The sequence below is a fragment of the Ursus maritimus genome, unplaced genomic scaffold (assembly GCF_017311325.1).
Source record: "Ursus maritimus isolate PB19 unplaced genomic scaffold, ASM1731132v1 scaffold_16, whole genome shotgun sequence".
Taxonomy (NCBI): Eukaryota; Metazoa; Chordata; class Mammalia; order Carnivora; family Ursidae; genus Ursus; species Ursus maritimus.
This window is the reverse complement of record NW_024424008.1, coordinates 10,021,674-10,047,084: the sequence shown is the minus strand read 5'-3', so window position 1 is coordinate 10,047,084 and position 25,411 is coordinate 10,021,674. Positions and strand designations below refer to the sequence as shown.

Below are 25,411 nucleotides of genomic sequence, written 5' to 3'. Positions count from 1 at the left end.
CTTCCCTCTCAGCCTGGGTTCTAGTCTCCTGCCCTCCTTCCCTCTGGGCCTTCGCAAAGATTGTTCTCTAAATGGAGACATCCTCCCTGCACTCCCTTCCCTTCTCCTGGCTAAGTCCCCCTATGCTTCTCAGTCTGATGATCCGTCAGGGGGTACCTTCCCTGACGCCCCTGCAACAGGGTCTAGTGCCCCTTCGATCGGCTCCCACACTCCCCTGTGGGACCCCCACCAAGCTGTGAGAGCCAGGAGAGCAGGGTCTATGCCTGTCTTGCTCACTGCCTGACACAGAAAAGGCTCTAAATACATGCTAGCTTAATACATGCACTCAACCTCAAACAGATATTAACTGAGCACTTGCTGTAGGAGAGGCAGATATTAAATAATCAGGGGGCGCCTGGGTGGCTCAGTCGTTAAGCATCTGACTTCAGCTCAGGTCATGATCTTGGGTCCTGGGACCGTGCCCAGTGTCTGGCTCCACACTCAGCGGGGAGTCTGCTTGTCCCTCTCCCTCTCCCTATGTCCTTCCCCCCACTCCTGTGCGTCCACTCTAATAAATAAAATATAAATAGATAAAATCATTAGGGTCTGGTCAGTGGGGAGCACCTACAGGAGATCCGGAGACAGACTAGGGTGACAAGAGGGAGCAGAGCTGTTCCTCCCCACACCACACTAGGTCTCTGTGGGGCAGCCTGAATCCCTTCCACAGCTCCTGTCAGGGGGCCTTCCTATACAGATATTTTGCGCAGGTTCCTGTAACCTCCCAGCCCTCCCATTCCGGACGTTGGAGAGGTAAAGTCTCCATGCTGTTGGCGGCCACGGGCACTGCTTTACCCCTTGTGGGAGGCCCTAAACAACGTCCACGTGTTTGTAAATCATCCCCTTATTAGACAATCCGCAAATTATCCCATTTGAGAGCTTGCCATCTGTCTCCTGCTGATACTGATGAAAGTTTAACGAGTCTGAAGGACAGAAGGAGTAATATGGCTGCAGTGGGTAAGCGAGGAAGAAGATGATAGAGCTAAGGCAGGGACCACCTGCAGGTAGGCAGGGACTAGATCCCTGCAGCCATTACGCCTCTGGATGAGGGATGGAAGGCAGAGCAGCTGAGTAAATGAAAGCACCTGCGTTACATGCATGCTTGCCGGCTTGAGTAAACCAGGGAACGAACAACAACGGAATCGACGGATGAGGGGTCTCCTGCCCTCTCGCCGACCCAGCCAGGTGGTTTTCCGACGCTGTTTGTGTTCTTTACCTGGCAGGATGCTGGAGGGCTCAGCGCTGGAGGAGTCGGAGCCCGGCTCCCTGGCGCCGTGCGCGGGGTCCTGCCACGCGCAGCGCGTTCTGCAGACTCTCAACGCGTACCGGCGGAGCGGCACCCTCACCGACGTGGTGCTGCGCGCCGGCGGCCGCGACTTCCCGTGCCACCGCGCGGCGCTCAGCGCGGGCAGCGCCTACTTCCGCAGCCTGTTCGCGGCTGGACGGCCCGAGCGCGGCCTGGCGGTGGTGCCCGTGGCGCCCGTGGCCTCGGAGGCGGGGCCGGGCGCGGCGGCGGCGCTGGCCGTGGTGCTCGACTACGTGTACGGCGCGGGCGTGCGGCTGCGCGCTGAGGACGAGGCGGCGGCCGTGCTGGCGCTGGCCGAGCGGCTGGGCGTGGCGGGCCTGCGCGAGGCCTGCGCCAGCTTCCTCGAGGGCCGCCTGCGCGCCGCCAACAGCCTGGCGCTTCGCCGCGTGGCCGCCGCCTTCTCGCTCGCCTCGCTGGCCGAGCGCTGCGGCCGCGTGCTGCGCCAGGCCTTCGTCGAGGTGGCTCGCCACGCCGACTTCCTGGAGCTGGCGCCCGACGAGGTGGCGGCGCTGCTGGCCGACCCGGCGCTGGGCGTGGCGCGCGAGGAGGCCGTGTTCGAGGCGGCCATGCGCTGGGTGCGCCACGACGCGCCGGCCCGCCGCGGGCAGCTGCGACGCCTGCTGGAGCACGTGCGCCTGCCCCTGCTGGCGCCCGCCTACTTCCTGGAGAAGGTGGAGGCCGACGAGCTGCTGCAGGCCAGCCGCGAGTGCCGCCCGCTGCTGCTCGAGGCCCGCGCCTGCTTCATCCTGGGCCGCGAGGCCGGCGCGCTGCGGGCCCAGCCGCGGAGGTACGGCCCCCTGCCCCCTTGCCTTCCAGCCGCCCTCATCCCCGATTGTGCAACCACTCATACCTGCGGTGTCCTTTCATTCAATCACTTAATCGAGCCTCTGGAATGAGATTTGCTCATTCATTCAGCACATACTTCACGGGCTTAGTATTGGGAATTCTGCCCTTGAAGAATTCACAGTCCAGTGGCGGAGAGGCAGGGGTCTCACACCTAGCACACATCCTTCCTCTTGCCCATCCATCCATAATTCTGAGTGCTGCTTCTGTGCAGATCTTGTGCTGGGTGTCTGGGACTTGGAAGTAATTGGAAATACCCTTTACCGTCCAAGAGCTCAGTCTAGTAAGGGATAAAAATAGGGCCTGGAAAAAAATGCAAGAGGCTTACTCTGGAACAACAGACCAGGAGACTTTGGGTGGAGTAGTCCAAGACGGTCTGTCCCCCTCCCGGGGATAGAAGACAGGACACCTCTGTATAACCACACTGTGTCTCCAAAACTAAGCTCAGGGCCTGGTATGAAGAAGATGCTCAATATTTGTCAAAGAAATTAGGTAGGAAGCCGGTGGCTTGGTTTGGAAATTCTGGTGGGGTCAGAAGCCTGAGGGGTTGGTTAGTGGGAGGGGAGAATGTTTTACTGAAAGAGTGTGTATCCTGGTCCAATGGAATTACTAATTAAGGAATGGGTTTAGGAGATGGTTATAGTAGGAGGTAGGCAGCAGAATTAGCAGTCGGGGATGAAGGACAGAAAAGGGTAAAGAGAATGGGTTAGTGGCAGCCAACCTGGGCTTGAATTCCAACTGTCTCACTTATTGGCTCCATGACTTACAGCAAGACAGAGTCTGTGAGCCTCTGTTTCCTCCTCTGCAAAAGGAATTGTAATCCCTGCCTAATAGAACTATCATAAGAATTAAACGAGGTGACTTTTTTAGGTAAGGGCTCTGTAAAGATCCTTTCCCTGTAATTTAGATGTCAGTAGACTGGGGTTAAGGATTGGTGACTCTCTTCCCATCGATACTAGGAAAGGAGGTTGGAGGTGGCAGAGTCCCGCATGGGACGGGGAGGCAGGGAGTACAAAAGGGCATGTCCAGCATGGGACTGGGAGGCAGGGAGTACACAAGGGCATGAGGGCATGGAAGGGCAGCAGGACGGTACAGTGTGGTCAACAAAGGGATGAGAGAGGGCCAGAACTTGGGTGTGGGTCAGCAGGCATTGGGCTTATCCCCACGCCAGATTCATGGACCTAGCTGAAGTGATCGTGGTCATCGGCGGTTGCGACCGCAAGGGGCTCCTGAAGCTGCCCTTCACCGACGCCTACCATCCAGAGAGCCGGCGCTGGACCCCACTGCCCAGCCTCCCAGGCTACACGCGCTCCGAGTTCGCTGCCTGTGCTCTCCGCAATGACGTCTATGTCTCTGGTGAGGGCAGGGCTGCAGCGGGAGCCCCACAAGATTGGCTCTTGGCCTCCTTCTCACGCCTCTCTTTTCTCCCCAGCCTTGAGGTGGGGGTGGGATTTCCCCCAATAACCTACAGCTATTGGCTGAAGTGGTATGTCGTCCTGCAGGGCCAGTCGCTGGTATGACTCTGACCTTCGTTCAGCAATGTCCACTTCGATTCGTATTACTATTAATCACTTCTCTTTATTTAACCAACTATGTGCAGAACAGAGTGCTACACAGCTCGCATTAGTTCATCAATTTTCCCTACAACCCCATTTTATGGGGAGGTTAAGAATTTTACCATTATCTCAAAAAATGGTAAAGCTAGGGGAAACACAGATCGATTTGATACCAACGGATTGTGCCCTCCCTGAGGTCCAGGCCCTAGATAGCGAATAAAACAGTTCCTGCTCCCCTGGAGAAGGGGAGACAGACTTCACTTTACCACCAGATTTTTCAGCTGGACCTTGAAAATCTGGAGGGAACAGCACAGGCAAAGGCATGAAGACAGGAATGTGCAGAAAGGAATCCCAGGTACCCGGGTCTCTAAAGGGTAGGTTGAATGCACCTGGGAGAGGGGGGGAGGTATTGTAGATGAGGCAGGAAAGGGAGTCAAGTCAGATCAGGGAGGCTTTGACTCCAGGCCTAGGTAGACTGCACTTGTTGTAGGGAGCTGTGGGTGTCTGGGAAGGATAAAGAGCGGAAGAATGAGCCAGAAAGGCCTCAGGGAACATCCAGGCCACACTTAATTACTGGACAACTTATCCAATGCTACTGATGGCCTGTGAACAACACGTAGGGCCTCTGCTGGGTGCTGGTGGGAATACACAGAGTCAAGGGCTACAAAACAGAGCTGGGGCTTGAGTCATGGGCTCAGGCTGAGGGATGCTGTCATGGTTGTCCCTGGGAAGGCTGCTCCTGAGAGGTAAGTCCCTGGTCAGTAATCCCAGAAGGAACGGGGAAGAAGAGTCCACAGTCTGCATTCCAGGGCCTAGCCCCACTGGGCGTACCAGTGCTCAGCCTGGGAGACTAGATGTTCTAGTTCTGGTCATTGATCTAGAGTAAAAGGCCATGGAGCCTTCAGCAGGGCCTTCCTGGTCTCTAAGCCACATCTGAATTTCCTGTCTGTAAACATGTCCAATAATCCTAACACTTCCTGGAGGGACGAGAACAGACATGAAATCATAACCCTGAACGAGGCAGGGTTACTGAGTCACTCTCTACCTTTGCCCATCGCAGTGCAGGTGGCCCTGCTTTGCCTCTGTCCCCCACACATTCCTGATGCTTGTCTTGGGCACACTTTGCACTCTAATCTCCAGCTGAATTCTAAGTGACCCCCTCTTTGCTTCCCAGAGTACAGAGCCTGGCATAACACCATAAGGCACCCAGTGAAGATCAGCTCCTCCCTAAATCTCTCAGGCCTCTCCCCTCAAAACTCCCTGCCCCTTGTCCTAACTCACACCTTCCCACCATTTGTTCAAAACACATGGTCTACCCTTAACTCTTCCTTGGATCTGGGGACCCTTGTTTCTAGGTCTTTAGGGGTGCTGTTGACCCCAAGAGGGCCTGGAGTCAACAGCTGCTTCTCTTTCCCTAGGAGGCCACATCAACAGCCGTGATGTGTGGATGTTTAGTACCCCTCTGCACACCTGGATCAAGGTGGCCTCGCTGCTCAAGGGCAGGTGGAGGCACAAGATGGCAGTCATGCAGGGGCAGGTAGGGACACACAGCAGATGCTGTCCTGTGGCTCAAGGTACAGATCAGTGGACTTCCTGGGGGAAGGTCCAAAACACAGTCTCTCTGAAAGATGGGATCTTAAGCACCAAAAAGGAAAGATACTTGCCCAAAGTTACATGATAATGCTAATAATAATACTAATTATGGTAATAGTACAGTCTAGTGGTCAGGGGTCAAAAGTGTGGGCTCTGGGACCAAACAGACTAGGTGTAAACTTTGACCCTGCCACTTAAAAAAAAAAAAAATCTAATTATCTTTGTAAGCTACATCCCGAATTCAGAAAAGAAAAGTGCTTCTTCAGATCACTTAAGTAAGGTGATAAACCCTCGATAAATTACTAGCTATTATTAAGCATCAGCTTGGTGCTAGATATTTGACAGGTCTAATACCCATCCCAGAGATGCATATCATTATCCCCCGTTAATAGAGAAAACCCGCTGAGGGAGGCCGCCCGGGCGCTGGCGGTGCTGGGATGTACGCCCTGTGTGTCTGGGTTTCTCTGCACGTAGCGGAGACGGTGGGGCTGAGACGCAGAGAAGGCCTCGAGCCCCCGCGGAGGCTCCTTCGGCACCCCACCCGTGCTTGTCCTCATCCGCAGCTGTTCGCGGTGGGCGGCTTCGACGGCCTTCGGCGCCTGCGCAGTGTAGAACGCTACGACCCCTTCTCCAACACGTGGGCGGCGGCGGCGCCCCTCCCCGAGGCCGTGAGCTCCGCGGCAGTGGTGTCCTGCGCGGGCAGCATCTACGTGATCGGGGGCGCCGGGCAGGACGGCGTCAGCACCAACAAGGTGGGCGCGGACAGGGCGCTGGAGGCCTGCCGTGTGCCGGGCGCAGAGCTGGCACTTTCACGTCCTCGTGCGCTTTCCGCTCAGCAGCCCTGAGGAGTGACCCCATGTTTCAGCAAGGAAGTGACGTCAGAGAGATGACCCCTAGGCCCCACAGCGGGTCCGGACCCGAATATTTGAGCTGGTGCCATATGGGTTTCACAGATTTAAAAAATGAAGTTAGGGCAGGGGTGGGATCAAGTAAAATGTTTTTCCTTCGTTCAAAACAAACCCACACACTATGGAAAATTTAGAAAACACAGAGAAAGAAAAAAAAAATCACCCATGATCCCACCACCAAAGGATAACTACTCTTAATATTTTGGTGCATTGCCTTGCAGGCCTCTTCTGAATCTACTTTTGTGTTTTCGTTTTGTGTTACTGTTAGTAAAATTTTGCAATCTGCTTTTTATTCTCATTTAAAGGTAAGCATTTTCCACATATTTAGAAACTCTTCACAGCCATCATTTCAATGTGTAATAGTCTTTGGGGTGGATGAACCGTAGTCCATCAACCAAACTTTCTGTTGCTGGACATTTAGGCTTTCTGTGAATAAAAATCCGTCTTCTTGACAGCAGCTTCCTCCCTCCCCTGATGGCCTCGCAAGTCTGTGGTCCTAGGATCTGCATCTTTAAACTGGGATCCCTCACCCCTCCTTATTCCGCACCCCCCTGCCACACACACACCTACCCCTTCCTGGGGCTGGCGGGGGGCTGCCCTCTGGCGCATTACTGATTCATTATGGGCCACTCCAGGAGCCTCCAAAGAAACAACTGAGCAGACGAAATAAAGGTGAACAGGAGGATAGTATAAGCTCTCCGAGACTCGAAGGTGTGGACACCCGTGCGCCTGGGAAGCCTGTGGACAGCTGTAGGGATTCCAGCTGCAAGACACCCCAGCTGGAATCTTGGCATGAGCTCAGAGCACCAGGGGGAGGGAAGAGGGCTGACAATGTGTGCAATAAGAAATGCATCTCTATGGAGGGCCTGCTCTCTGAGGACTTTCTACAGCACTAGTGCAGCTGGTACTTCCACCTCCTGGGATGCAGACCTTGCTTGAAAGATGAGGCGGCTTTGGACAAAGGAAGTCCAGGGCTGGGGCCAGAATGTGGAACCAGACCGAGCACACTTGAGGGCAGGGATGGTAGGTCTCTGCCCCCCGCCCCCCCATGCTAGCTCAGGTGTGGTAGACACAAGCGAATGTGTTGAATGAATCCCCCTGCTGGGGAGGTGGGAGGATGTGGGCAGCAGGGAGGCTGGGGGGTGAGGCTTCACCACAGCCCCTCCTCCTGCCCCTCAGGTGCAGTGCTTTGACCCCAAGGAGGACCGGTGGAGCCTGCGATCGCCGGCACCTTTCTCACAGCGGTGTCTCGAGGCTGTCTCCTTTGAGGGCAGCATCTATGTGGTGGGGGGCCTCATGAACAAAATCTTCACCTATGACCCTAGCGCAGATGTCTGGCGGGAGGCAGCTGTCCTCCCCAGCCCTGTGGTAAGTAGAGGCTCCCGGCCCAGCCTTGGTACTCGTTCCATTCGGGAGCACAAAGTCCCACGTTTAAGGACGTGGAACTCAGGTTGTGCGTGTGTCTGGCTCCATGCTAGGCAGTTACACACAGTTCCCTAGCTTTGTCCTCATTCGGAGAATCAGCCTTGTGTTCCGCAGATGAAGAGACCAGCCTGAGGGAGACTGAAGCCTCGCCCAAGGCCACCAGTTAAGCCGTGTTAAGGCAGAGCATGGAACCCCAGTTCCAAGTGCGTTAGCCTTGGATGAAGGTCTTGGTCTGAATGACCCTGCAGTCTCTTGTCCTGAAGGCCACCAGCTGGCAGCCTGTTGTGGGGAGGTCAGGGTAGGGAAGGGACGTGGTAAGTTCCCCCGCCCTAGTAATATTGGAGCAGGGAGGTCGAGGCCCAGGAGGCTCTGGCCCCTGCATTCCTGGCCTCCCCCCCTCTTGTCCCCTTCCCTGAAACTCCAAAGAGACTACATAAGGGTGTGGTTGGACTGGTGGTCCCTGCCAGTTCTGACCTTCAGTGATCCTAAGAGCTTGAGATTTCTGGCATCTCTGAGTCTTAGGGCAGTGGCAGTGGTGGTGGTGGCGGTGATTGTGGTCACTGTTCCTGGAGTGCTTACTGTCTTCCTGGCACTATGTAAAATGCTTTACATGCTTACCCCCATTAACTGTTAGGCAACCTTATGAAGAAGGTACTATATTCTTACTCTGCAGGGGAGGAAACTGAGGCCCAGAGAGCTTGAGTGACTTGTCTAAGGCCATTTAGTAAGCTCAAGCTCCACCAGAGCTTGAACTCAAATCCACCCAGTTCTTGCCTTTCTGCCTGCCTTGCCAGACTGCCTGCTCATATTCTGTGGGTCAAGGTTTTAGTGTCTGGCCTGGCCAGCTAGGGACAGAGGGAGCCCCACACTGGACCCCATAGCTTATTATCTTTCTGTTTGTCTCCCCAGGAGAGCTGTGGCGTGACTGTGTGTGACAGGAAGATCCACATCCTTGGTGGGCGGGATGATCTCGGGGAGAGCACCGACAAAGTCTTCACCTTTGACCCCAACAATGGGCAGGTGGAGGCCCAGCCATCCCTACAGCGCTGCACCAGCTCCCATGGCTGCCTCACCATTATTCAGAGCCTGGGCAGGTAACTCAGACTTGAACAGCCTGAGCCAGGAAGCAGAGAAAGGAGGGTTTCAGGCTCACCACGGCTCCCCTCATGGTACCTCCATGTAAATAGCCCCTTAACTTATTGCCCCCCTTTCTTATAGAAATAAAACCTTTAAGATTGGGTCTGTGTTCCAGCTCAAGCCTCCTTTGTCTGGAGAAGTAATGCCCAGTGTCTGCTCCCTGCTTTGACTCTTTACAAAGCTCCCTCATATATTACCTTGTTTACCTTCAAAATGGCAGTGTGGGTATGTTTTAAAAATTATGAAATATTTCATGCATAAAAAGTATATATTTTTGTACAGTTTAAGAATTACAATAAAATCTGTTTCCACCATCTAGCTTAAGAAATAGATTGTTACAAATGCCTTTGTAGGTACCTCCATTTCCAAACCCACTCCTTCCCACATTCCTCCCAGAAGTAATCAGTCCTTAAATTTGAGGTTACTGCATTTTTTTTAACTTTTAATAAGCTAGTTATTAAGATTTGTATCTTACAGCAAAGGAACTGCCTTAAAAGACGAGGAGACTTGCCCAAGATCACATACTTAGTAACTGGCAGAGTCCATGACTCATGAGATTCCGTGAAGCTTCAGAATCTATGAAGCACTTCTGGTCAGGATGTTTCTAAACCACCCTCTCCAATTCAAACACTTAGCAATAACAGATAAAATTAAAAGCCAAACAACTAAAAAGATAGAGGCTTGGGCTTACAAGTAAGCAAACATGTCCAAGGACCAGAAACAGTGGAATTATAAAACCATGAGAAAGGGTGAAGCTCCAGCTCTGGGGTTCAGACTCTAGGATAAAGCTTTAAAAAAAGGGGATTACAAACCAGCCTCACTGCTAGAAGCCAGGGCCAAGGTAGGGCTCCCCACCTCATCAAAGAACTAGAAACAAAACCGAAAACAGTTGTGGGATGCTAAGCAGCCCTGAGGCCAAGGCTCGCAGCAAACTGCAGGCCCAGGGTAGCAGGCACCGGAGCCCCAGGCCTGAGAACCCAGCCAGCCCAGCTCTGCACCTGGACCTGTGAGATCCCCCACATCGCCAGCGGGCCTGAGCCCCTCGTGCCACCATAAGCACCCAGGTGGCCTGAGGCTCTACAGGCAGCAACAGAAAACTGCTAGAGGGGGAGGGATGAGCTCAGAGGAAAGAGGGGACAAAAGATGTCACATATTCTGTGAGGCAGAGACCCAGTGGGTTCAGGTCCTATGCCTGTGTTTCTGAGGCCCAGAGGAGCTGGCCAGGTCCCATCTGGGGCTCCCCATCATGTGCACTCAGATTGCCTTTTGAAGAGCTATCATCTGCTCCTCGCATCCCCTCCGGCACAGGGCCAGCTCCATGCCCCTCCCTGTCTTCCAAAGCCCCAGGGTCCTATCTGTGGGGTCTCTCCAGCTGGGGCTGGCCCATCACAGCCCAGCACAAAGGCCTGGGTCCCAGCTGAGCTGCTACCCTCTGATTATCTCAGATTAGGAAGCCTGTGACCATCTGGACACAGCTGATAATGGCAGGAGGGGAGGGGAGTGGTGGGGATGCCCAGCCCCTCAGAGCCTGCCTGTCCCCACCCCACAGATAACACCCAGGACAAAGCAAAAAAGGTGCTGTATTGTTTGACCACCCAAGCAAAAGCCTGAGTGATAAAGGGGCAAATTCAGGGTAAAATCTTGAGAACGTGGGTACCTCACCGGGCCGGGCACTTCCTGTGTGCCAAGCAGACCACCCCATTTCCCCACCAATGACCATTTATGCTCTCCCATCCAAGTGCCAGTGCCCTTTCCTGCTTTGTGCCTGGGCAGATCCGACAGCCTCTACTTCAGAGCTGACTCCTCTCTCCTTACGCCCTTCCTTATCTGCCCCTCTTGCACAACCAGGCATGTGGCCAGGCCTTATACGTGACGTGTCTTCCCTGACATACCCATAGAATGCTTCCTGAGGAAGGAAAGGTGTTAGCTTTATTTCTCTATCCCCCAGTGCCCGGAAAAAGAGCCCACCCCGCTCCCACCTCAGTATGCTGTATCAAAGCTTCCTGGATTTCTATTTTATACCCAGGAGGTAGGTACTATTGCCCCACTTACCAATAAGGAAATAAGAGACTCAGGGTTGTGAAGTGATTTGTCCACTAATGTCACTGGTCTGGTGAGTGGTGGCAGAGCCAGGATTCTACCCTGGGTCCAGCCACCTCCAAGGCCTGCTCTCTCCATGCAGCCTCGCCCAGGCTCTGCTAATCTGAGAAAGCTAATCTGAGAAAACAGCGTTGAGGGCTGCACATGAGTTATTTAGAAGTAGAAAAGACAGTAGTCCTCCCTTCTCTGTGGGGGATACATCCCAAGACCCCCAGTGGATGCCTGAAACCACAGATGGTAGCAAACCCTGCACACTGTTTTTCCTACATATACATACATAACTAGGATAAAGTTTAATTTGTAAATTAGGCACAGTAATAATAGATTTAAAGTAACTAATAATTAACATATAAAAGTTGTAATACACTATAATAAAGGTTATATGAATGTGGGCTCCCTCAAAATACCTTTTGTGCTATACTTATCCTTCTTCCTGTGATGATGTGAGATAAAATGCCTACAGGGTGAGATGACATGAGGTGAATGACATAGCCATCATGATGCGGCATTAGGCTACTACTGACCTGACCTAAGTCAGAAGGAGGATCGTCTGCTTCCAGAATGCGGCTGATCTCGGGTAGCTGAAATCGCAGAATGTGAAACCACGGATAAGGGGGTGGGGGGGAACTACTGTACATCATTTCCACCGTGGGAAATCCCAGCCTCTTGGGATTTGGTCCCTGCCCTTAGGGGCTTCCAGTTGGATGAGTGGGGAGACATGGTTCATCTCCCCGGTGAGTGAGGCTCACAGAACACAATACAAAGCAAAAGGTTACACACCCATGTGTCCTCATTTCCTAGGACTGTGGGTTTGACCCAAAACCAAATATGGTCGGCCTCCCTGGCTCCTAGCCCACTGCTCCTTCAGCCCACCTGGGCTGCCTGCTGAATGGGAGGGACTGTCACTATCCAATAGGAAACGAGACCACAAGTTCTGAGTATATGATTCCCTAGCCACGTGGATTTGCCATACTCTCCCCAGCTGAGAACAATTAACTCTTCATATGCCATCAGAAGCCATGGGACCCAAATTTAGTTTTTAGTTTCTTTTTTGAGAAGTTCTAACTCTTTGTAAGGATTGTTATTTTATCAGTTATTCTTAGTGGGCTTCTAAAAAACAATGAATTTACTTACCTTTCAAAAAAGACATAAAACTCATTCTCTCTTACAATCACCATATGGATTCATTAGGTGCTTTTATAAATCTAAAGTATATTATGTGATCATGATGAATTTATTTTTCCTATGTCTTTAAAAATTTTGCTATTTCTTTCATCCTAAAAATTATTTCATGTTCCTCATCAGTTATTCCCAAACAAGACTACAATGACAAAATGGAGGATGGTACTGCCCAGAAGATGGACTAGTAAATATACCATCACTATTACATCATCCTTCAGTTTCCATACTGTATTCCCTAAAGTACTATAGATCATCTTTCAAGAAGGTATGAGTCCAGAGATGTTGGCTGAGAATTCAAGATTTTTCATTTTCCACCCATAATGACAGAAGAAAACGGACAGAGGATCTTTCACACTTAATACAGACAAATCAGAAAATGAATGCAGACACACACGGGAGCACTCTTAGTCTCTGAGGATGGGGACATTGTTCATATAAGCAAAATCTTTCCTACATGAATTTTCTTAAACTCAAGAATTGGTGAGTGAACAATGTATTTCTAAAAACAGAAAGGAAATACAGCATTTTAAGTCATTCGACAGGAAGGATTTCATCGCACAATATTTTCTGACAAAGACCTGTACCATCCTGTTTTGTACAGTATTCATCTTTTATGATGCCTATGCCCCCAAATTTACTTGATATAGTTTGTTACAGTTCGTAAGTGGAAACATGCTGAGGCAGCTATGTACTAGGGTGACTGTGGGGAAACAGTTGCTGCAGAGATTTTAAAAATTCATTAGATTTGTCATTCAAATTGATCTTTATAAATCCAAAATCAAAAAGGTTTTAAAATTATGGAACAGAGAAAATGACTGTCCTCTCTTCAACATTATGAGCCATCCAAAATTTTTCAAGTGTTCCATGTTGACAAGGCAAGTGCAAAAACTAAACAAAACCGAAACCAAAATCCCAGAAGGAAAAAGCTAGAGCCTACTAGAGATGTATTTGAAACCTGGGACCAGTAGTTATAAGATCAATACATTCCAGCTTCACACATAGTGGCTGATGAGCATTTAACTGCATTCAAGGGACCGTGCTCTTTTGGGTATACAGGTCTTCCGGGCAAGGAAAATACGAAATCGTTTGCTGTTTTAATTCATATACATATGTACGTATATACACATTTACAAGTATCTATTTGCATGAACATATGAATGGCAGTTTTATCGAGATGTAATCCATATCTCATAAAACCCACCCATTCAGTGTTTTTTAGTATATTCAGAATGATGCTGTTACTGCTTGCTAAAATTTTATTATTTTTTCTTTAAAGATTTTATTTATTTACTTGACACAGAGAAAGCGCACAAGCAGCGGGAGCAGGAGGCTCCCTGCCAAGCAGAGAGCCCGATGTGGGACTCAATCCCAGGACCCTGGTATCATGACCAGAGCCGAAAGCAGTCGCTTAACTGACTGAGCCACCCAGGTGTCCCAAAATTTTAGTATTTTTAAATACTTATCTGAATACTTGTAAAATTTATAAAATGGTTTTCCACTTTCCCTTTATTCTCACTTCTGTAAATTATCTGTAAAGTGACTTAAAATATAAAAGGGAGTGTGTCTATTAGACTCAGATGGTAAATAGCGAGAGCTATTTTTCCTGTTGTATTGAGGGAAAACCAGTGAGCAAAGCTCCATCACCTCTGGTCTCCCATCCCTGAAGGGAAAGCGGCCTTATTGCTGGGTCTCTGCTTTCTCTCCTCCCTCTAAAAAGCAAAAATATTCTTAAAGGCCAGGGGAGCCCTATCCTCTCTCAGCAATTTGGGATTCAAAGGGTCCAGCTCCTCTGGCTCACCAAAGGACTGGCGGGAGCAGGCTGGTCATGGAGGGTGGGATGAACCCATCACAGCAGCCCTCCCCCATCAGTGGTCGGAGGCCCAGCTGCACCTGGCTGGCCAAGCTGCTAGTACAACACTGGACTGAGAAGCAGAGGCATGGTCTCATTTGAATTTGAGCCACGGGGACTCTTATTTGTAAAAATGAGGGTTTAGAATCAGGTAAGTTGTTCTCAATCTAGGGCTCCATATTGGTTCTCAAACCGGAAGTAGGGATCTTGACATAGTCTAAATATTTTCCAAAGCCTAAGAGAAATCACACATTCCCCTAAGATGTATGATGTGGGTTAAAGTTGATATAAAATGAAGTAATGCAACTGGCCCATTACAGGGATGTTCAGAAGATTAATGAAGTGTTTACAGCAAGCTCAGGGAGGTAACAGTTATTTCTCACCAAGATCACGTTGCTTATCAAGTTATAAATGTAGTTTCGATCAGTAACAACTAGGGAAATGGTTTGTTTCATAGATAAAGTAACATCAAAGTCTCATGTTCCTGAGGAAGAAAAAAGTAGTAAGAAAACCTATCTTTTGAGGTTGAAAATGTTGACTCTCAAAGATCCTTGAATGCTTTCCTGCCCTGGTGTTGGCAAGCCCTAACACGTAGCAGCTATATTAATACACAGCAACACCGGAGCTCAGGAACATTCACAGGTGGAACATGGCATGGTAAAAGGCCAAATTCACCACCTGTAAAATGGGGTAGTGAGACCTGACCAGCGATGCCCACTTCACAATACAAGCAGAAACCACGGTTTCTACGGTCAGAGCCTTACAGTTAGGATGGGGAGAATCCAATACCATGAAGTTAAGCTATTGATTCCCAAGAGGACATGCTTAAGTACTCAATAGTAACAACATCTAACATTGACTGAGGACTTCCTATGGGTCAGGCACTGTGCTATGAAATCACAGGCAGATGAGAAGAGGCTCAGAGATGTTAACTGATGTCCCCATGATCATTCTGCTATGAGACTGTGAACCTGGTTTTGAACTCAAGAGTCTGGCTGGAAGGCCTGGGCTCTTAGCTGTTGTCTCCAGAGATAATACGCTAGATGATAAACACTACAGACAGGTATTGATAGTTAGGTCTTCTTTAACTCCCAACAGCCCTGTTGAGATGCTGAGGATCAGGAAGATTCACCCTCGGCAGATCAGTGCTGCTGTCACATTTGAACCCAGGTCTGATTGCAAAGCTTAGCTTCTCCCCACCTTTCCAATCTTTTTAAAACACTCTGCAGAGAAAGGTATCCTCCACTCCACCAGGCTTGAACATTTCCATAGCCTTTGCTGATTTCCCAGCTAGAGGGTTGGCTGATTTGAGGTGAGGAGCAGACCCCACACATCACCCTGCTGTAGGCTCCAGAAGAAGATTCTGTCTGGAGGCAGATCCCCAGACCCCCAAGACACCCTCTACCCATTGTCCTCCGATGCCACCAGCTTCTGTACTTCTCCTGGTTCTCCATATTAACAGTGCTATCCATTGGTCCTGGACCCTTGCTTGCCCCCTGGGCCTCTTTCCAAGTTCTTACATCCTACCAGCTATTCTGTCCTTGCCTGACCGACAAGCTAATCAACCAGCTCCTGCTTGAAGCCCCTGTCCTGGTGCCGGGAATCCTAATGACTAGAACTTAACTCTTTAGAGCTGGACGGTAACCTTTTGGTGAAAAGTCCACGAAAGGATGTCATTTGCTTCCATGTTGCCATCAGCCAGATTTCCACCAGTGGGTTCCAAGGGCCATTCCACAAGTTTTAGCTGCTCAGCGTCAACACCTTGCTATTGAGGGGAGTGCAAATCTGGGCCCCACCTCTATATGGAAACCAAGGGGCTAGCTATCTTTCTCCCCAGCTCAAGCAGCTGGATTGGACACAGGACTAACCAGTCAGATATTCACACCAGGAACTCTCAACTTTAAAGGGACTGACACAAAGGAGGCAGTGGAAGAACTTACTGGAAGTCCAGGGGTGGTGGTAACATCCTTTAAGGTAATGTGCATTTCTTCATGGGCTGTGGTTAGTGCTTACCTAAGCTCTGCATTTCGTATGGTTTTTTGAAATGGCTAAATACCCCAAAGCCTCCCTTTCTTTACCCGAGTAATGGCTATCCAGGGGCGTTCATGCTGTTAATTCAAACTTTACCCGTGCACACTAATTTGCATAGTTTTCCACAGGGGTACACAATTCAATGAGTTTTACTTTCCTTCCCCAAGCTACTACTTTGGCACCTATGTCCTGCTACAGCACCCCCTGGTGGGACATTAACAGCACTTCTGAATCCAACACCCCCAACTTCCAGTTTTAAGTAGATTGAAAGTAAGGGATTTAAACAATCACATAATGTGATACACGAAGACCTGTGACTGGCTGTGCTAGTACCAGCCGCTGAGGTCCTACAGGACCACGACTGCCTTAACCGGTTTCCAGCACCCAGTATTCTGGATGCTCATACTAGCTGAACTACCTTCATAACAGAAAATCCCCTCGCAACTGAACTACAGAAGTCCAGCAGTACAAGAATTAAGAAGCCTAGCTCAAACGCTTTTTAGTAAAATCGCAAAATGCTGTTCGTTTTACCCAGAAGGGATAAATAAAACCTTATGATAGCTGCCTGTATTGCATCAGACTTGGGGGTGGGCACAGAATCATTTATTCAAGGCACTCAAATCTCTTTACGCATGTGCAGTACTGAGGCCGCCCAACACCAGCTTGTCTACTCAAAACCACCTCACCTTCAGCCCTTCCTAGAAAACTTTCATCAGCCTGAGAGACTGTCACCTCAAGGTGAGGGCAAGCATAGGGAAATACAGAATATTTCCATCTTCTTATTCAGGCTCTAGTTCTTAATAATACAATAACTACAATATACAGTCCATTCCCTAAAACACAGCAAATGTACATTAACAGATTAGCTATGCCAGAGGCTAGACTTCTGAAGGGGAGTGTCTCTACTAATGATACGTGGTCTCAGTTCCATTAACACTGACAAAAACAGTAAGAAGTTCCAGTCTAGATACAGTATAAACATCAAAGGTCCTGGAAGGAGAGGGGCAGAGATACAATTTGTCACTGTGCTCCCAACAGAACTCATTCGCTATACAGTCACGTAGGATTTTCATGCCACCTTGTCCCGCACTAGTTTCACCTGAACAAACGAGGATGACCCAATTTCTTATAGCTAGCAATAGAAAACACTTCAACATGACAAACTGTAGACAATGTAAATGCTCTTTACACTCTTCTCGAGTAAATGGCTAAGAGGACTAACAGCTCTACACTGCTTAGGAAAACGTACTTCTGTTTCAGGCTCTTCAGAGGAACAAGCAAATTCCCTTCATGCTTCAGAGATGCTCAGGATGAAATGGAGAATTATGTAAAAACTACCTATATAGCGTAGAATGACCCAAAATATAGTGGACACTGTAATTTTTTTTCTATGCACAGTAACATTTCCTTATGGGCTCCTGGGTGGCTCAGTGGATTAAGCGTCTGCCTTCGGCTCAGGTCATGATCCCAGCGTCCTGGGATCCAGTCCTGAGTCAGGCTCCTTGCTCAGCAGGGAGCCTGCTTCTCCCTCTGCCTGTGCATGTGCTCTGACAAATAAATAAAATCTTAAAAAAAAAAAAAAAAAAAAGATTTCCTTATGCACCAGGAAAAGAAAACCATCTTAAACATATATATCTATCCCTCTTCTAAACCTACAACCCCAAACTGCAGGTGAATTAATCAAGGTGCTGTGCTGTTAGCAATCAGCCTTCGCTTTCACCAGATTTACAGGATATTGCTCTGGTTAGCTCTCTTTGGTCCTCCTGTTCTGGCTCTGGCCTCACAAGCACAGCTAAAACCAAGGATTTCAGGGAAAGCAGGCAGGGAAAGTGAGCCAGGCAGCCCTGAAAAATCAATCAAGTAATGTTCCCTTGGGGCAATAGAATTCTCAGACCAAATAGTGCACATTACAATCTTATTCACGCCATGTTGTCTTTCTCGAACATTTTATTAAAGGTCTTTATAGATTAAAATCCAGCCTCCAGATCCAGCTGCCAAAGAGACCCTGAAACCAAATAAAGCAAAATAAGAACAGAATCTTCACCTAAATATTGGATTCTTTCATTTCCCATTTAGGGTTTGCGTGAAGAATACATACACACGGAACACCTAGGAACAAAGGTACTGGGCATACAAGAGGCTTGGTGTTACTGTTTTAGCTGCTTAAGGGGCTGATGAAAACCAGATAACGTATTACTAACAAGAGTGCCTTGACTTTAAGCAAATACAAAGAAAAATCTTGTTTCAAACACAGTGGTCAACATAGGAACTTCTTAGGAGACCAAGACAAATACCCCTCCCTACAGAATCCCTGGTTAAATGGGCCCCTGGCTCCAATCTGTGTTGTAAAGCAGTATAGTCCAATGTTTATGTATCAAGTGCTTGCCACAGTACGGGATATACTATCAGTAGGAAGACAAGGGAAAAGGGTCCTACCCCACCCCAGGAAGCCCCTAGAGACACACCTGTTATGCTGTGGGTACCGGCTGTGGCATCGCAGGTGGCTCTGGCTTCCCACCCTTCTGTTCCGAGATGGGGGTGGTGGGCAGTATCTCATCTTTGGGCTCCACGATGCTCACGTGATCCGGCAGGGGCTTCTTAGGGCCAATCTTACCACTCGGGTCCCAGGGAAGCATGATCTTCACTTTGATGCCCAGCACACCTAGAAGACGCCGTGATTAGAGTCTAGCTGCGGCTGCGCTGGTCCCACGATTGGACAGGGCAGAAGGAAGACAACAGCAGGTTACTCAACACCCCTGGGTCTGGTCCCTTCTCAGACAAATGCCTCTAATCAATCAATGAACAGGACACTTTTGCAAAGGAACCCATGCACAGCACCACAGAACGTGGCACTGACAAGGACCAAGAGCAGGACGTGACCTTTCTGACTCGTCATCGTGTCATCACTGAAGGGTACACAGGTGGCTGAGACAAGAGCAAACCAACTCTCAGATCTGACTGATCTCAGCACTCTGCTTCTCACAGTGCAATACAGCTCACCAATAACCCCAACTGGAGTATAAACATGCTCCGCTACTCCCAGAATGAATTCCCCAACACGGAGCTGTGCGTGAAAAACCGCATCTGTGCTAGAGGCCCTTTGCCTCCAGCGCTCCCAGCTGCTCACCCTGTCTGAGCAGCACGTGGCGCACAGCAGTGTCAACGTAGTAGTTAACAGGGTCCCCACTGTGAATCATCAGGCCATCCACAAACTTCATGGACTTAGCCCTCTGTCCTCGGAGTTTCCCAGACACCACGACCTCACAGCCTTTGGCCCCACTCTCCATGATGAACCGCAGCACACCGTAGCAGGCCCTTCAGGAGAACGAGAGACAGATATCCACCTGTTATCACCAAAACAAGACTGTTCAAGCCTACCCACACCACGTTAAAAAGAACAAAAACACAAGACTCACTAGTCTGCACGAACTTCAATGTTCCTTTAATGGAGAATAAATTTGACCAGAGCCTGGCAATTCTCCTTCACGCCCATCACACCTCATCTTAAGATGATTCCTTAGGGAATACATGCCTATTCCTTCTAACCAAGTGCTTCCCAACCTTGGTTGCACATTAGAATCACCTCAAGATTAAAATAAAACAAAAAACACCTGTAAAGTCAAGGCCTCACACCAGGCCAATTAAATAGGCAATTATAGACTCAAGAATATACTGTTATTTTTACTTATTTTTTATTTGGGAAAGGCGGCATGCACGAATTGGGGAGGGGGGGTCTTAAGTAGGCTCCACACTTAGCACAGAACTGGATGTGGGTCTCAACCTAATGGTTCTTAGATCATAACCTGAACTGAAACCAAAAGTCGGACTTTAACTAAGCCGCAGCATTTCACAATCAGGTAAGCAATCAGTAAGAACCCAGAAGTACCCCAGTCACTAAGTGGCCCCTTTATGGTTTACTAAATATTCCTCAACCTCCAGAATTCATGTTCATTAGGAACTCTACTAACGTAGGCTCCTAGCTCTCTTGACTAGAGTGCCGGAAAAAGGTATTTCTAGGCCTAAAAAAGTGACAGTAAGCCTTAAAATATCATCTCCCCCCAACTCATTTATTACTGTATACCCTAGGACATACTAAGAGCTAGCTGCCATCTTCAACAAGGAAGGTAAAGCAGGTCCCACCACTCTAGGCTCCTTCACATCATTTAATCAGCACAAAAAGGTGAGGTGGATATAATGACCCCCATTTACAAATAGGAGATCCAAGGGCCAGAAGTTCAGTAAGTGGCTCAGGTCTCAGAACTTCCAAATCAAAAACCACCTGGACCAGGTTGCTGGGCCACACCCCCACTTTCCATTTTAGTAGGTGGAGACTGAGAATTTTTATTTCTAACAAGTCCTTCGATGATGGCAGTGATGCTGGCCCAGGAACCAAGCTTTTGAGGACCGTGGTTCTAACTGATGTAGCTGGCATTCACAGCAGACAGCCAGTCTTTCTTGTATGTCCCTACCTACAGCCTTTCCTGCCACCCATCTCCCCACCAGGTCAACCTTCCTAAAGCACAGCTCTCATGTCCTTCCCCTGCTGAAAAACCTCCCAGGACTCTGCAGGAAGTACCATCTAAATTTCATACACCCAGGCAAAGCATTCCAATTACTTCACAATAGTGAAATTGCACAAATAACTCCTACTGAAATCTCATCAGTAAGCCCACCTCCAGAGCCAATCTAGCTACCTCATGCCCTTTATAGTCACCCCTGTTCACATCACTACCTACATACTGCTCATAGATAAGCTCCCCCCCTCAGGACTAGGTCTCACCTCTTTATAATCCCCACACTTAATGGAGCCGAGTAACTTCAACAGGAATCGTAACCTCCCCTCCCTGGAGTTGTTTCTGTTCTATTCCCAAAGCACCAAGAAGAGTACTACCTTTACAGCGCTGACCACTCTTTAAAACATAATTATTAAAAGTCTCAGAACACTTACCTCCGCACAGCAAGGCCTCCTAGGAGTTTGTAACGCAGAGACTCTGCCTGGGCAATAGCACACAGACCTCTTGTGGCCACCTTTTCGGCATAAAGCTTTAAGAAGGAAACAGGGCACACCCTTAAACCTGTTAACTTTCCCCACTGTTTTCAGTAAAGAAATCACTGCATTCATCATACAAGCATGTTATCACTGTGGCATCCCTCAAGTACTAAAACACTTCAACTACCCCCATGTAGCCTGCACTTTGTGACATAGTCTGAATCTCTCCTTATTGTCCTCCCACCCCCAGGCTCTTTCTACAGCTACACCAACTGATGTGGTAGCCAATCCATCATTTGTACCATTACTATTACCAAGTTGAATGCAAAAAATCCCTTACCCACCAGAAATGAGCAGAAAAGGACTATAAAAGGAAATCCACTGCTTATTAAAGTAACTTCAACAAAATACCAATTCATTTACAATACTCAGTGATCATAACTAAGGTCTTCATGACAGTATGGGTTTGTAAACATACCATCCTAAATAACCATTTCCAGGACCACAGTAATCTCTGGCATAAACCACAATCACTCACCTCTACACTGCCCTCAGGGAAACCAAACCTCTTCTGAACCACTGCAGTCAATTCCCGGATCCGCCGGCCCTTCTCACCAAGAACATTCTGCGTCCTGAAAAAATACAAATGAACAATTTAAAGCTCTCATAAAATTCCAAACATGGCTTTAAATTTTACATATATGTGAGAGTAAAATCTCATTCATCTAACATAGAATATATAAATTTTGGATGACAAGAACTAGATAGAGTCAGATTTAAAACGCAGTTAAGAAAATTTACATTTGCAGGGCGCCTGGGTGGCTCAGTCGGTTAAGTGTCTGCCTTCTGCTCAGGTCACAATCCCAGGGCTCTGGGACAGATCCCAGCATCGGGCTCCCTGCTCCCTCGACAAGCCTCTCTCTCGGTTCCTCCACCCCCCCCCCCAACTTGTGCTCTCAAATAAATAAAAATCTTCAAAAAAAAAAAAAGAGAAAATTTACATTTGTGAAGGCCAATACACTGGTTGTCCCTTTAAGTTTACAGAATACACCATCCTAGTATATACAACAATTACACGTGACAGCCAAGAAAATGAGTTTTCACCTGGTGGCCAAGATAATGATTTCTGTCCTGGTTGGTGTAACTCGGACCTCAACCCCGGAGTAGCCATCTTCAGCAAGCTCCCGAGTGAGAAACTCGTTCAGTTCAGCTTTGAAGATGCCGTCAGCGACAAACTAACCAAAAGGGAAAATTCAAAATTAGAACATGGACGCAGGGTCCTTTTCCTGCCTAGTCCTTCTGCCAATCCAACTCTCATCAAAATTCGACACCTTGAACAAACAACCCACTCTATTACCCTTGTTCCAATCTTAATGTAGCAACCCTTCTCAGACAAATGCCTCGAGGTCGTCTTTTGGAAGTTACTTTAACCCAGGGGCCCTTAAAACCGCCACAGAACGCAGCAAGGAGTAGGGGCCACATGGCAAAGATAAGACCTCCAGTCAGACTCGTCATCGTCTCTTCATTGAAGGGTTTTCAAGACTTGTTCATGTGTGCGTACACACGCTAAGCAAAAAGCTGCTCTTAAAATGGCACATCCACAACTCATTCATTCAGTACAGCAGAGATGCTACCCTTGTAACTAAGAAAAATACACTGACTTAAGTAGTCTCACTGGTAGACACAACTTGGACCATCAGAAGGCTCCCAGCCATGTTATCTTGCCTTAAAGTACGTCTGTCTTGCTGGTAAATCCTGACTCGAGAAAGGACGTGGAGTAACACAGTATCATGTACATACAAAGTGACAAGTTAGCTGCCCGTTTCTAACGCAAACTGACTTTACACAGTTCTCGCTCACGGAAAAGCGAAAAGTTAAATCTCGATGAAGCAAGCGCTCTTTCCAGGTCTCTTCCATTAGCCCGAGTTTCCTTGGGGTACAGACAGACCAAGAAATCGTCAGCAGCCTTCCCAAACCGAGGTCTTTGGGGTCAGAAGGCCGCACCCTGACACGCAGAAGGCAGGAACACGCTGCTACCTCCCCGTCCCAAAGTCACGACGTGAGACGTGAGGGGAAATGGCTCAACCTCTCAAAATACCGCATGTTTACTAAAGCTATTTGTTGACCAAGAAATGCTCACAAGCGCTTTGTCCCGGGCAGGAGGGGCGCCCGGTGTTCATCTCTGCTCTTCGCGCAGAAGCGGCAGAAATCACTCGCTCCTCTCCGCCGTCAAACTGCGCTCGCCCGGCTCGGGCCCCGCGTTCAATCCGCCCCCATCCGCGGCTCGCGGGAATGCCACGCGGCCCAAGCCGCTTCCCGAGGCACGGCACGGAGCTGCAGGTCTCGCGACGGCATCTCCACAAGCCCCAGCCCGCGCGCCGCCAGAGTTCCCCGGACCTGGGCCCCAGCGTCTCACCTTCCTCTTCTTGGAAATTTGCACCGCCATCTTGCCGCCGTGCGCCCCGGAAAAGAAAGGAAGTAGCTCGTGGGCGGAAGTAGGTATAAAGGGCGCGAGCGACGACAAAGAACTGCGCGACGTCGACGCCTGTAGGCGCTCCTGGGAGTTGTAGTTTTTAGGAAGGCATTAAAGCAAAAAAGAAGGGTAATGGAGACACCTATAGGCAGAAACAGGAAAGGGAGCACATCAGTCAGAACTCGAGAACTGCAGGGGAACCTACTGTCCAATTTCTACTAGCTTAAAAGTGAGCAACGTGAGGCACAGAGATGGAAATTACAGGTATAAGCTCACACAGTAACAGCGTGGAATCCTGCTCCCTACACTCTACACTCAATGAAGTTCGTTTAGGTCCAGCCCTTCTAATCTGTGTCCATTTTCTCCGTTCCAAATGATGGCAATATTAATATCTAATTTTTATTAAATATTCTAGGGACTGTTCTATACTCTTTATATTAACTCATTTACCTCTGCCTCACTTTCATAAAGTCCGTTAAAACACGTAACTGAGGGCACAAAGTAGTGGTTCGCAATTATTTTTCCATTAAAAAAATTATTTTTCCAGGGCGCCTGGGTGGTTCAGTCGGTTGAGCTTCTGCCTTCGGCTCAGGTCATGATCGCAGGGTCCTGGAATCAAGCCCTGAGTCAGGCTCTCTACTCAGCAGGGAGCCTGCTTCTCCCTCTCCCTCTGCCCCTCCACCTGCTTGTGCTCGCTCTCTCTCTCTCTCAAATAAATAAAATCTTAATTTAAAAAAAAGAAGAAGTGGATGAACCAAAGAAAGAGGTAGGCTATGGACCTATGTATTTTTTTTTTAAGATTTTATTTATTTATTTGACAGAGAGGCAGCGAGAGAGGGAACACAAGCAGGGGAGTGGGAGAGGGAGAAGCAGGCTTCCCCTGCAGGGAGCCCGGTGCGGGGATCGATCCCAGGATCCTGGGATCATGACCTGAGCCGAAGGCAGACGCGTAACGACTGAGCCACCCAGGCGCCCCTGGACCTATGTATCTCGGGTGATGGATTGAGGTTGAGGGGAATTGAGAAGGACACCCCAGTTTCTGACTCCAGTGGTGGGCACTTGGTAACAACCCTCACTGAGATGAGGAACCCAGGATCAGGCTTTTTTCTCCATGTGTTGTCTCCCTGTGCTCTTCACTCCCTTCCTCATCCAACTCCATGCTCTGTTAATTCCATCGTGCCAGGCTGATAAAGTTTCCACCCTGGTGAGTCTGACTTCTCTGTGCCCTCACTAGGCATGTGGGTGCTGTGGGACAGCAGCACCTGGCGTGCTAGAGTCAGCATATTTCCTCATTCAGGTATGCCCCTCATTCTCCCACAGTTCCTGTTCTAATCTTTGCCAAATCAGAACCTCTTCCTCACTCTCAACAATGAACTTGCCTCCTAGCTCTTTGCCCCCAGGTAGATTTGTATAATCTACCTGGGCACAGAACCAGGCAAGAACCTACCAGGCAAGAACTGGTACCATCCTAGAATTGTGTGTGTCCTTGGCCATCCCTCCCTGCTCAGGCAAGAAGAGATTCTTGCCCAAGGTCAACCTCCCCTGTGTGTTCTGCTTTCTCTTCTTTTGAGACCTTGCTCTAGCAGTCATACCTTCTCTATCCTGTGATACTATTCTTTTACTGGCTCTTTCCTTCCCCGTGCTAGATATGTCACTTCCTCTTAGTTGCTCCCATAATTGTAACCCCTCATCTCACTGGGTCGGATTGGCCTGCTGATGTCCCACTAGACCACCAAGACCAAACACATTTTGTTCATTATATCCAGAGCCTAGGATGTGGCCTGGCTCAAGCTCAATGTCAGTAAAAGTTTGATGAGCAAATAAATCAATGCATGGATTCTGGTTTTAGACCATTTCCTAATAGATTCATTCATATGAATTTGCTTGCAAGTGCCATTTCTGAACCAAGCTCTGGAGACTCAAAGCTAAGCGTTAGGCCATGGCACGTAAATCCTGCTGGAGGCTCCATGGTCGCTCATCTG

The 25,411-nt window shown here is 49.0% G+C and overlaps 2 protein-coding genes and 2 non-coding genes across 4 annotated transcripts; 1 reads left to right on the top strand and 3 right to left on the bottom strand.

Annotated features, from left to right (window-relative positions):
* Window positions 1-1,260: 1,260 nt before the first annotated feature.
* On the top strand, window positions 1,261-8,808 carry KLHL35 (kelch like family member 35). Its single transcript, XM_040630682.1, has 6 exons — window positions 1,261-2,129; window positions 3,357-3,541; window positions 5,160-5,278; window positions 5,898-6,086; window positions 7,422-7,610; window positions 8,577-8,808. Exons 1-6 carry the CDS (start codon window positions 1,261-1,263, stop codon window positions 8,763-8,765), a joined length of 1,740 nt encoding a protein of 579 aa, XP_040486616.1. The 3' UTR covers window positions 8,766-8,808.
* A 9,087-nt stretch (window positions 8,809-17,895) lies between these two features.
* RPS3 (ribosomal protein S3) lies at window positions 17,896-23,480 on the bottom strand. Its single transcript, XM_008707359.2, has 7 exons — window positions 23,373-23,480; window positions 22,061-22,191; window positions 21,495-21,588; window positions 20,915-21,009; window positions 19,094-19,281; window positions 18,432-18,628; window positions 17,896-17,971 (listed from the first exon to the last, which is right to left on the bottom strand). The coding sequence occupies exons 1-6, from the start codon at window positions 23,400-23,402 to the stop codon at window positions 18,435-18,437; spliced, it is 732 nt and encodes a 243-aa protein (XP_008705581.1). The 5' UTR covers window positions 23,403-23,480; the 3' UTR covers window positions 17,896-17,971; window positions 18,432-18,434.
* LOC121103003 lies at window positions 18,735-18,878 on the bottom strand. Its single transcript, XR_005835149.1, has one exon. It is a non-coding gene; the product is annotated as a small nucleolar RNA SNORD15 (small nucleolar RNA).
* Window positions 22,340-22,487, bottom strand: LOC121103004. The gene has a single exon (XR_005835150.1). It is a non-coding gene; the product is annotated as a small nucleolar RNA SNORD15 (small nucleolar RNA).
* Window positions 23,481-25,411: the final 1,931 nt, after the last annotated feature.